General features: G+C 43.0%; 1 protein-coding gene across 2 annotated transcripts in view; it reads right to left on the reverse strand.

The window, feature by feature from the left end:
• GAB2 (GRB2 associated binding protein 2) overlaps nt 1-13,067 on the reverse strand; it is a 218,013-nt gene that overhangs the window by 62,351 nt on the left and 142,595 nt on the right. For both annotated transcript variants that reach the window (XM_053560066.1, XM_053560067.1), the window contains exon 2: nt 10,363-10,663. In XM_053560066.1, coding sequence (XP_053416041.1) covers nt 10,363-10,663 — 301 coding nt within the window. The remainder of the gene's footprint in view (nt 1-10,362; nt 10,664-13,067) is intronic.

The following is a 13,067-nucleotide window of genomic DNA, read 5'->3' on the forward strand; positions in this document are numbered from 1 at the left end:
GAGACTCTGTCTGAAGCAAAAAAAAAAAAGCAAGTTTGGCACCCATAGCTCAGTGAGTAGGGTGCCAGCCACAAATATTGAGGCTGGTGGATTTGAGCCTGGCCCAGGCCTGCTAAACAACAATGACAACTCCAATCAAAACATAGCCAGGCATGTGGTGGGTGCCTGTAGTCCCAGCTACTAAGGAGGCTGAGGCAAGAGAATTGCTTAAGCCCAAGAGTTTGAGGTTGCTATGAGCTGTGATGCCACAGCACTCAACTGAGGGTGACATGATGAGACATGTCACCCTCACCCAAAAAAAAAAAAAAGCAATCCTTAAAAGAAGGTTTGATAATTACTCTTATTTTATTATTGAAGAAACTAAGCTCTACACAGTAAATCAGTAAACACAGCTGAAATTCAGAATCAGGACTTGATTCCCAATTCAGATCCTAGAGATTACCTTACAGCCTCTTATTTTGTAGAGTTCAGAATCCCACATAGAGCTATATGTAACTGAATGTTTAATCATAATCAAGGTCTTCAGAGGTCTAAGGTAACATCACCACTAAATACAAAGTTCTAATTTTACCTCTAGTCCAAATTTAAAGTTAGACTGGGCTTTGGAATTTGGTCTGGGGCCAACTCAACAATCACTTATTACCTTCCTCCACAAGGGATAATCAGAAGTACTTAGAGAAAAAAATCAACAAAACCTCAAGGAGATCTCAAGAGATATTTGGGAGACATCCAAAGCTTCTGGTGTTGAGGAGCTGGGATGAGATGCTCCCAACTCAAGCAGTCTGTGGGTTTTGGCAGGTAACACTAGACTTTATCTATGCTGGCTGGCTGACTGGCTGGCTGGCTGGGGTAATGAGGGGGAGTGTCTGGAATAAAAGGGAAAACAGGCAGAAAGATAAAGGCGTAGAAGGAGGAGGAGAATAGGGTCAGGTTTTTCCTGTCTCTTTTTCCTCCTCCAGAGGGCCTGTACTTTCCTGAAGGTCAGGGCTGCAACCAGCAGGTCCAGGACAATGCAGAAGGATCTCGAAGGATTTTATGGAGTTCATGTCCCAACTCAAAGCCTGCTATGGGGTGGGGTGTGACTACAAACAAAAAGAACAAACAAGTAAAAGACTGAGGGGGAAGGCCTGATGTTTTATTTAGAAAATCATTTTTTATTTTTAAGACATGAGGATTTCAGATCTGGCTGAAAAATGGTCTGGATGTTTATTTTCTTCTTTTTAGTGGAAAAAAGGGTGGGTGATCCAGACAGCAGGCTCCGCCTCTGGGATGGGGCCTTGGTCATTCTCCACTCTGTTCTTTCCTCCGCTAGAGAGGAGTCTCAGCCTGAAGAGAGGCTGTATATTACCTCCCACATTCGCTCTCAGCTTCTAACAAGGTTTCCCCAGAGGAGTTGAGAGATCTGATCTCAAGAAGAAAAACTAAAATACAAAAAGGTTGGGGAGAAAACAAGGGGGGAAAAAGCCCTCCCAGGGATGAGAAGACAGGGTGAGGTCTCTGAGAAAGGATCCTCCCCAGCTCTCCCACTTACCTTTTCTCATCGTGGGGGAGGATCAATGTCATTGGAATGCATCTGAGTGGACCGCCCAGCCCTACCACAGCCCTGCCCATCAGAAATCCAGCTGGAGTAAGGGGTCTTGCCCTTTCCAGCACCAATCATTCTCTCTGGAGAGGAAAGAGCTGTTTGAAGACCACCCGATAACCTTCCTCCACTGGATGTTGAAGATTTCCCCAAAAGCATTCCTATGGGGACTGCCTGACCCCAGCTGGGACCCAGAACTTAAAAAAATTCTGCTGTTGACTCAACTCAGGAGATTCAAGGATTACTAGAAGTTAAATATTTATGAAATATTTAAAGATGATCTCACCAAAATTTTAGAGGAGAAAAAGTGGGGAACAGATAAGAACAGTTGGTTGGAATGCTCGAGAATTCTTCATTCCATAGAATCAGACATATGACTACTGTGACATTCCTGGCAAGGAGTTCAAGAGGAAGGGAAAAAGTTAAAATAGTAGGATATGGAAGAGGCTCTGACCTTATTTAAAATCTTCAAGAGTTACAAAACATGGCTCCTTCCCTAATTCTACCTTATAGTAGTCTATTGGCTGCTCCAAGACACACTGTGTTCATCTTGCTACTCTGGCCATCAGAGGTTAGTATTAATGTGTAAGCAGAATCTCAAAATAGCCAGTTCTCAATGATTTATCAACTTCTTCCTTCTCCTCTTTCTTGCTCACTATTTTGTGACTTAGAAGCAGCCAAGTAAATGGGTCTGTGGAGAGGGGTTACAATGAAGAGGAGTTACAGTGCACACAGCCCTGTCGGTCAAAGGCCCTGTATTCTAGACCCAGCCACCCTGCTTTCCCGCATTTCAAACTTAGTTTCCTTTCCTGCACTACAGAATAATGCTAGCAAGCTTCTGCCTATCTCATTTTGTTTCCTTATGCTCAATTGAGACCACATAAGTGTTTGTGGACCAGATATTTAAGCCATATTCTGTTCATCTTGTCTTACAGATATAAAAATCATTGCCAGCATCACAACCACTATAGCTGCTACAAGGCTGAGACTGGAGCACAGTTAGCTGCTTTTCAAGTCCACATGACAGGAGCTGTGCCGGCCCTGGAATAGCCACAGAATAAAGGAAGGAGGGAGAGGATAAAAAAGAAAGAGATTCCTTGGCTTTGAGGATTCAAAAAAGGTGAGGGGGTTTCTTCATAGCAGATGACTGTTGAGCACATGAATAATTCATGGAGGCTGTCTGCTGAGAGCTGTTTCTTTTTGTGTGTGGTACATCTGGTCAGGGACAGCTGCCCACGACTAGGCCACAAACATGAGAGCCTGGACCTGCCTGCTTGTGAACACAGCTCAGGGCAGCTCTCTGCTTCCTTATCCTAAAGGCTACTTTGACTCCCAGAGGATTGGGGGGGAAAGGGGGAGAATTACTTTTTTTTTTTTTTTTTTTGTAGAGACAGAGTCTCACTTTATGGCCCTCGGTAGAGGGCCATGGCATCACACAGCTCACAGCAACCTCCAATTCCTGGGCTTAAGCGATTCTCCTGCCTCAGCCTCCCGAGTAGCTGGGACTATAGGCGCCCGCCACAATGCCCGGCTATTTTTTGGTTGCAATTTGGCCGGGGCCGGGTTTGAACCCACCACCCTCGGTATATGGGGCCGGCGCCTTGCCGACTGAGCCATAGGCGCCGCCCAGGGGAGAATTACTTTTAATGGTACACGTATACATGCATAAACAAAAAGAAACCTTGTATATGTGGCCTGAAATCTTTTTGATATATGTACTTGGACTTGCTTTTCTTCTTGAGCATTACAACCCTGCTTCCTTCTGGAAAGAATTCTCCATCAGGAGAGTGATGCTTCTTCCAACCGTATGTCAATATTCAGACTCAGTTTCATTCCTGTTCTGCTCTGGATCCTGCAGCCTTTATCCTAGACATTTTTGGCCGGAATATGTGAGAACTGGAGGGTGGCAGTAGAAATAAGAATCTGCGGGTGGCAAGAAAGAAAATAAAAAAGACTCCATCTGCCACAGAATCTCTTTAGAAAACGGAAGTTTTTATATGGGTTCTATCACAACCCTCAATGGTGGGGGTGGGGGGAAGGGGGACAAAGAACAAGGGAGTATCTGCTTGAAGGAGTCTCCGCATGTGATGAAACCTCTATAGGACCAAGCAGTGAGCAGAAGGCTGGACTGAACAACTCTGGAGTACTACGCAGAATACAAAGCAAACAGTCCTGTGGGGAATAAGCAACCTGAGGTGCTGCCAGGGGGCCTGCAGTCTGGCTGGATGTGCCCATAAAGAAGTATGCGGTGAGAACAGAAAGTATTTTATCCCCATTCTACAATAGGAAATCGAGACTTTGATCAAGTGACTTGCCCATGTCATCACAGGGTAGAAATATGAACTCATGCATTCTTATTCCCAGCCTACTAACCAAGTTACAGAGCCTGATAACTGGATTTAAGCCCTAGAAATTACTACTCTAGAAGTATTCCAGCCCAAGGAATTCAGCAATACAGGTTGGTGAGGAGGGAAAACTTAAGTCAGCTGTAAGACCCCTAGCAGAAGGGGTGTGGGGTGAGGTGCTTCCAGTCCAGTGCACAACACCCAAAGGGGAAAGAACATCCAGGCGTGGTCTGGCAGATGTTCGTTATTTCAAGAAACAGCGTATTGCAACACAGAGAACCTGGGTTAGAATATAATCCTGCCTTTCTCATTTTCTGGCTGTGTCACCTTGGGTTAAAACCATTGCTACCTCAAAAGATTACTGTAAATTCTTTTATTTTTTATTTTTTTGTGGTTTTTGGCCGGGGCTGGGTTTGAACCCGCCACCTCCGGCATATGGGACCGGCACCCTACTCCTTGAGCCACAGGCGCCACCCAGATTACTGTAAATTCTAAGTGGGAAAATGTCTCTACTTACACAGAGTCCCTGCTCAATACATAGCTGCTACTATTCTTTTGTGGCCACTGAGGGTTCAGCCTCAGTGCAGGGTGCTCTTTACCTAAGGCAGAGGCTAATATTAAGACCCCAGTGACTTGATTGTTCTCAAATAGGACTCAGTAAAAGGAGAGCAACGTTGCTTGCATTGAGGGAAGAGTTCTGGAGCTAATAAGAATTGGGTAGCTCTTCCGAACCCAGCCTGGGGGGTGGTGGGGTGGTGGATGAGGTTAAGATCTCCAGTCCTGAAGAGCCGAAGTTGCTGCTAGGCAGAGGAAAATGTACTCAATCTTTTCATTTGAAAAATGGAAATAGCCTCAGCACCTGTGGCTCAAGCAGCTAAGGTGCCAGCCACATACACCTGAGCTGGCGGGTTGGAATCCAGCCCGGCCCGCCAAACAACGATAGCTGCAAACAAAGAATAAGTGGGCATTGTGGCGGGCGCCTGTAGTCCCAGCTACTTGGAAGGTGGAGGCAGGAGACTCTCTTGAGCCCAGAAGTTGGAGGTTGCTGTGAGCTGATACACCATGGCACTCTACACAGGGCAATAGCTTGAGACTCTGTCTCAAAAAAAAAAAAGAAAGAAAGAAAAATGGAAATAAAGTGAAATAGGCTTCTAAGTGAAAGAAAGTAGTTAAATGTTAACTTGCTGCTTCTTAGATCCCAACTCTCAGCTAAAACAAACAAAAAAACCCACCACTGAATGGATAATTAAACTGTAATAACTTACCTGAGGGTTTTATAAATATAATCTTATTTTAAGAATGCCACTAAAGTAAAAAAAATAACCCATTAAGTGACTGAAATCTTTTAACATACCAGATTCTCCTCTGACAAGGAAGAAACGCCTACTGTCTCTATCAGAAAGATCTCACAGAGAAAACCCTAAGGCTCTATCACAGATAACTAATATCCTTGCTCTGATAATCAAATGACTTGCCAGCTAATAAAATAATCTCTGAAAAGAAGAAACTAAGGCTCAGGGAATATATCCTGTAATAGACAAAGTCATTGAAAAAATGCTCACTCGATTATTTGTCATCTCTCCTTCCCTCCCTGAGCCAGTGTCTGCATCTGTGGTGATGCCTCTTATGGCACCCTCTGGGACCACCTGGCTGCATGGCTGTCCTCCTCACCATGATGTATGAGCACTGGGATTCTACTGTTCATCTTTGTAGCCCAGATTGGTTACGACAGGGACTTGCACAGTGTAAGTGCTCAACAAGGTTTGCCAAAGGAATAAGTGAATAAACAATGTGTGAAGCAACAAACGATCCTTCCTATCAAAGAACGCAGAATGTGGTTTCTACATTTTTGTTATAGTTAAATACTATACATAAGAGGAAGGATTCAGTCAATATCTTTAAAACTTGTGACTTTTTAAAAAATAAGATATTTGCACCAAAATAATTTTTGCTACATCTCAAGAATACATTTTCCCTGATGGGAACACTGGTGATCCCACAAGTAAATAATTAAAAGCGGGGACTGCTTTCTGGTTACTTTTTTCCCTGAGTCATATCTATTTCCTACAACACTGAGGTACTTCTTAGACCCATTTCGCACATTTTTTAAAGCTTTCAGACTGGTGGGTGTATAGGGTTTTCCCCCCTCTGCCTTTTCACTCATGTCTTTTTTTTTTTTTCTGTAGAGACAGAATCTCACTTTATCACCCTTGGTAGAGTGCCATAGCATCACTCAGTTCACAGCAACCTCCAGCTACTGGGCTCAGGCAATTCTCGCCTCAGCCTCCCAAGTAGCTGGGACTACAGGTGCCACAACGCCTGGCCATTTTTTTGTTGCAGTTTGGCCGGGGCCAGGTTTGAACCCGCCACCCTTCGTATATGGGGCTGGCGCCCCACTCACTGAGCCACAGGCCGCCCACACTCATGTCTTATTTGACTTCTCCCCCCACCCTTTTTTTCATTGAACGTGTATTACTCTTCATTAGGAATAAAATAAAGGGAAAAAATAAAAATAAAATCCATGAAACTCTTAAATGACAAAGACTTGGGGAAAATAGGAAATTCCACACAGGAAGCAGAGACTATACCAAAGAACTTAGCAATAAATGGGAGCTCAATAACCTTCTCCCAAGTAGATAAAAAGAACTGAATTCCTAGGGCCAGACATTTAGTTCAGGCACCACTGGCTATATAATTTGCCGAGCTCAGTACAAAAGGAAAACACAGAACTCACTATTCAAAAATTATTAAGAATGGGGGGTGCCTGTGGCTCAGTGAGTAGGGCGCCGGCCCCATATACCGAGGGTGATGGGTTCAAACCCAGCCCCGGCCAAACTGCAACAAAAAAATAGCTGGGCGTTGTGGCGGGCGCCTGTAGTTCTAGCTGCTCGGGAGGCTGAAGCAGGAGAATCACTTAAGCCCAGGAGCTGGAGCTTGCTGTGAGCTGTGTGACGCCACGGCACTCTACCGAGGGCAGTAAAGTGAGATTCTGTCTCTACAAAAAAAAAAAAAAAAAATTATTAGGAACTTCAAGATGGTAATAGCAGAGTGTTCTCAAACCTTCTGGCCTCAAATAATCCTGCTGCCTTAGCCTCCCAAAGTGCTATGATTACAGGTGAGAGCCACCACCCCCTGACAAGCAGAGTGTCAAACCAAGTGCAGGCCCTTCTGGGCGTGGGGCTCAGCACAGTCACATGTTCATAAAGTTGGTCCTAAATCCAGGGGTTCCCAAACTTGGCTGGTTATCACAATCAAATAAGGAACTTAAAAAAATTTAGATACAGTGCACATACTATACATTTCACAGTTTTAAAGTGCAAAAGTCAGTGGTTTTTAGTAAATTCACAAAGTTGTACAACTATCATCAGTAATCGCAGAACATGTTTACTACTTAAGAAAGCAGTCACTTCCTATACCCCATTCTCAACCACCAATCTACTCTCTGTCTCTGTGGACTTGTCTATTCTGAACTTTCATATAAATGTAATAATAAAATATGTGGTTATCTATGCCTTCTTCCACGTACCATATATTTTGCAGGTTTATACCTGTGTTATAGTGTGTATCAGTACCTCATACAATAATATTCCATTTTACGTATATACCATTTTTTATTTGTTTCTTGACGGATGTTTGGGTTATTTTCACTTTTTGGTTATTATGAATGATGTTGCTATGAACATTCTCTCTCTTTTTTTCTGAGACAAAGTCTCATTCTGTTACCCTGGGTAAAAGTGCCCTGTCATCATGGCTCATAGCAACCTCAAACTCTTGGGCTTGAGTAATTCTCTTGTCTCAGCCTCCCAAAAGAGCTGGGACTACAGGCACCGGACACAACACCTGACCCAGGCTCTAAAAAAATAGCTGGGTGTGGTGGTGGGTGCCTGTAATCCCAGCTACTTGGAAGGCCGAGGCAAGAAGATTGCTTGAACCCAAGAGTATGAGGTTGCTGTGAGCTATGATGCCATAGTACTCTACGGAGGGTGACAATGTGAGACTCTGTCTCAAAATAAAAACAACTCACCTTTGTGGTAGTCTTCTCCAAAACTGATAAACTTGGTGTAACCATGAGTTATCAGACAAACCCAAATTCCAAAATACCCAACCAGTACTCTTTTTTTATTTTCATTTTTACTTTTTTGTTGAGACAGAGTCCTACCCTATACCCTGAGCAGAGGTACAACGGCATCATAGCTTCCTGCAACCTCAGACTTGGGCTGTGGGCATTCCACTGCCACTGGGATTACAGGCACTTGCTGCAGCGCCCGGCTGGGTTTTTCATTTTTTTATGAGTCGGGATCTCACTCTTGCTCAGGCAAGTCTTGAACTCCTGAGCTCGAGCAATTCTCTCAGCCCACCACAGTACTGGGATTACAGGCATGAGCCACCGCACCTGGCCCAACCAGTACTCTTTAAAAATGTCATGGTTATAAGAGACAAAGACTCTGTGAAATTGCCAAAGATTGGAGGAGACTCAAGACATGAAACGAAATCTAATGTGGCGTTCTAGACTGAATCCTGAACAAATTAAGGACATTAGTGAAAAACAGGTGAAATCCAAAGTCTGTAGTTTAGTTAAAGCATTTTACTGATGTTAACTGCTTAGTTTTGATACCTGTACCATGGTTACATAAGATGTAACATTAGTGAAAGTTCAGTAAATGGTATATGGGAATTTCGTGTACTATTTCTGCAATCCTTTTGTAAGTCTGAATTATTTTAAAGCAAAAAGTTTTTAACCTGAGCGGTGGGGGTCTTGGTGTGTGACACACCTTTTTGGGGGCAAAAAACAAGTATAAGAGGGACTTTACCTAACAAATGCAATCAGTGTAACCTGGTTTCTTGTACCCTCAATGAATCCCCAACAACAACAACAACAACAAAAAGTTTTCAAACTACTCTGATACTGTAAGTCTGGTAAAAGCCCTACATTCTGCCCAAGTTCCTAGGAGAGGCTGATGTTGCTGGTCCATTCACCCTATTCCAAGTAGTGAGAGTTTAAACCAGTGGTTCCCAAACTTAACTTTGCATCTGAGTAACCTGGAAGGTTTTAAAAAACAGATTGTTGGGTCTTACTCCCAAGGTTTCTGATTCAGTAAGTCTAGGGTAACACTCAAGAATCTGCATTTCTTTCATTTCTTTCTTTCTTTCTTGTTTTTTTTGAGAGAGTCTCACTCTGCTGCCCTTGGTAGAGAGCCATGGCATCATAGCTCACAGCAACCTCAAACTCTTGGGCTCAAGCAATCCTCTTGCCTCAGCCTCCAGAGTAGCTAGGACTATAGCTACCTGCCTCGATGCCTGGCTGGTTTTTCTATTTGTAATAGAGATAGGGTATCACTCTTGCCCAGGCTGGTCTTGAACTCCAGAGCTCAAGCATTCCATCCACTTCAACCTCCCACAGTGGTAGATTAGAAGGATGAGCCACCACACCCAGCCATGAATTTGCATTTCTAACAACCTCCTGGGTGATGGTCATGTTGCTGATGTTGCTAACAAGCTAAGAATGGTTTTTACATTTTTCAAAAGTTGTGAAAAAATTTAAAAGATAGGAACATGCAACAGAGACTATCAGTGGTCTTTGAAACCTAAAATATTTACAGAAAATAGTTGCTTGCTAATCAGAATGAAGCTTTTAAAAGATAGTAGTGGCTAAACCTACCACTCAGATTCTTAATTGATTTGGCATGAGTTCTCACATCAATATTTGTATAAATGTTCCTCTTTAATTCTGATGTGTATTAAGAATTACTGTTTAGACTATCTGCTTCCTTCAGAAAATAACTGCTCCTCAACCATCCTGAAGAGTTAGGAATGAGCCCAAACAAATGTCAAGGAGCATTTTTGCAACTTAAAACTTATTCCAAAAAGTTGAGCTATACTTATGTGATTTTATCAAAACCCAAACATAAAGTAGTATTTCTTCCTTTCATCTGTCCCCTCCCAAGTGAATATAAATGAGCACTGGATTATATACAACAACAGTCTCAAAGAACCACAAACAAACAAACAAAGAGATTTGAGTGTAACCGTGGATGATGTTCTGAGAGAGAATGGCTAGTTCTGACATAGATAGACCAGAGGAGAGACCAAGATGAGATCTTCCCTGTGGGGTGTCTGACAGGTAACAGGGCCAGGATGCCAGGTTGCTGAGGGAAGGGAGAAAGAAGCGGGGCTGAGGAATCCCCAAGCTGTTGAGGTGCCTGAAGAAATACCACAAAATACTTTTATCTTCATCACGACACCAACATTCTTTGGTTTCCTGTTTGAGCATAATTAGGGCTAGGAGTCACTCTATCTGGGTGACACCTTCACACTCTCACCCTTTGCCTATCCCTTCTTTGCCAACAAGTAGGCTTAGCTGGGGCCGCTCTCCTTGTCAAGGGTCTGAGAGCCTAGTCTTAGCCCCTCCCGAGAAAGGCCTGTTTGTTCTCGTACCTGTGCTCTCTTCAGCCTGGTTGAAACCACAGATCTGACAGATGCTCTGAACCCACTTGTTCATGTCCTCCTCTGTCTCAGCCACCAGGTAAAAGGTGCGCTCACTGGTCTTGATGTCAAACACAAAACTATCCTGCAGCTCCTTTTTGTTAAAGGTCAGGCCTGCATCCACCTGCTCACAGAAGTTCAGGTTGATGATCCGCAGGGGCTTCTTGGAATGATCATTCTTGTAGTATTCCAAAACATCTGGGTCTCCGCTCATCCGGCCACTCCGCAGGATAAACCAGCGCTTCTTCCAAGCCTAAAATGTACGAAGAAGGAGTAAGGAGAAGGAAAAGAAGTCATTAGCTATTTAAAAACTTTTTTTTTTTTTTGAGACAGAGCCGCCTCAAGCTGTTGCCCTGGATAGAGTGCTTTGGCATCACTGCTTACAGAAACCTCAACCTCCTGGGCTTCAGCAATTCTCCTGCCTCCGCCTCCCAAGTAGTTGGGACTACAGGCACCTGCCAAAACACCCGGCTGTTTTTTTTTTCTTGGTTGCAGCCATCATTGTTGTTTGGTGGGCCTGGGCTGAATTCGAACCCACCAGCTCAGGCGTTTGTAGCTGGCGCCTTAGCCGTTGCAGCCACAGGCGCCGAGCCTATTTCAAAACTTTTTTTTTTTTTTTTTTTTTTGGGTTTTGGCCGGGGCTGGGTTTGAACCTGCCACCTCCGGCATATGGGACCGGCGCCCTACCCCTTGAGCCACAGGCGCCGCCCTATTTCAAAACTTTTAATAGATCTTCAGATATCAGAGGTTAAGGAAGAGGACTGTTGGACCTGCAGGCTGCACGTGGCCTGTATTCCTTTCAGATTTCCCCAGAGTTTTCCCCACTTGGGCATTTCAATTGCTGATGTCTTTAAGTTCCAAGCATCTTTTTCTTTTTTAAAAGTTTTGAATTAATATAAGCGATTATACTTACAATTAGGTTACATTGTTTGCATATTGAGGTTAGGGTCCTGTGTGGCCAACAAATACTTGGCAAGTACTTAGTGAAAATGATTTTCTTTTCATTCAATGAATATGTTAATTTATTTAAACTAATAAATGCAATTTTAAAAGGTAAGTGAGTTTTCACAGTAGGAAGCAGAAAAGGAGGACAGCAAGAGGATTATAGAAAAAAATGAGTAAGATAAAGATATGCAGTGGATTCACTATGATGTGACTTCTTTACCATCTTGTTCCCTTCATTCTGATAAATGCAGTGACCATACATAAATATTTATAAGGGGGCCTGAGAGCTTCAGGTGAAAGGTGTCCCATGATGTGGAAATGAAAAATTGCTACTGGATTACTGATACATACTGCAAGAAGAATATGGGAATGTGAGTCCTGAATATGATAACAAAGAGAAGTCTTTTCCAGGACTATTCTCATATACAATCTCATACGAAAATTAACTCAAAATGGAATTATACAGGTCAAGCATGGTAGCTCACACCTGTAATCCTAGCACTCTGGGAGGCTGAGGCAGAAAAGACTCCTTGAAGTCAGGCATACTTGTTTGAGGTTGCAGCGAGCTATGATGATGCCACAGCACTCTACCCAGGGTGACAGAGTGAGACTGCCCCCTCCCCCCAAAAGAGAGAGAATTATAGACTTTTTTAAAGAGAGAAGGTTTTGCATATTTTGCTCTGGTGTCTAGATTGGAGCACAGTGGTATAACCATAGCTCACTACAATGTCAAACATGAGTAGCTGGGACTGCAAGAGCATACTGCCATGCACTATTATGTTTTAAAATTAGCTTTTGTAGAGATGGGGTTTTACGTTGCCCAGGCTGGTTTTCAACTCCTCACCTCAAGGAACCCTCCCACCTCAGCCACCCAAAGTGCTAGGATTACTGACATGAGTCACTACACCTGGTCTGAAATCACAGCTTTAAATGTAAAATACAAAGAGAAGTCAGCAACCTATATAAACATGTGACCAAATGGGGTTTATTCCAAGGAATAAGGCTGATTCAATATTTAAAATCAATGTAATCTACCATATTAATAGACTAAAGAAGAAAAAAAATCACATGGTTATGTCATTCAATAACAGAAACAACTGGCAAAATTCAACATTCATTATAAAAACTCAGAAAAACAGAAATAGAGAACTTCTTCAAGTACTTCAAGTACTTCTTCAAGTACATCAACAAAAGACCAGTATCCAAAGTTATACTTTGTTTTGAATGAATGCATGCTCTCCCATTAAGATCAGGAGTAAGGTAAGGATATCTATTCTTACTGTTCTTATTTAACATATTGCTGGAAGTTCTAGTCAGAGAAACAAAGCAAGAAACATACAAAAAAGGCATACAGATTAGAAAGGAAAAAAATAATCTGTCCCCTTATTTGCAGATGACATGATTATCTTTATACAAAATCCCAAGGAATGGGAAAAAACTCCTGGGATTAATAAGTGTGTCTACCAAGGTCACAGGATACAAGATAAATGCACAAAAATCAGTTTACTTCTACATACTAGAAATGAACATGTGGGAACAGAAAATAAAAGTATAGGATCGGTACCTGTGGCTCAAGCGGCTAAGGCACCAGCCACATAAACTGAGCTGGCGGGTTCAAATTCAGCCCAGGCCCACCAAACAACAATGACAGTTGCAACCAAAAAATAGCCTGGCATTGTGGCAGGTGCCTGTGGTCCCAGCTACTTGGGAGG

This window comes from Nycticebus coucang, chromosome 14, assembly GCF_027406575.1.
Source record: "Nycticebus coucang isolate mNycCou1 chromosome 14, mNycCou1.pri, whole genome shotgun sequence".
In the NCBI taxonomy this organism is placed as follows: Eukaryota; Metazoa; Chordata; class Mammalia; order Primates; family Lorisidae; genus Nycticebus; species Nycticebus coucang.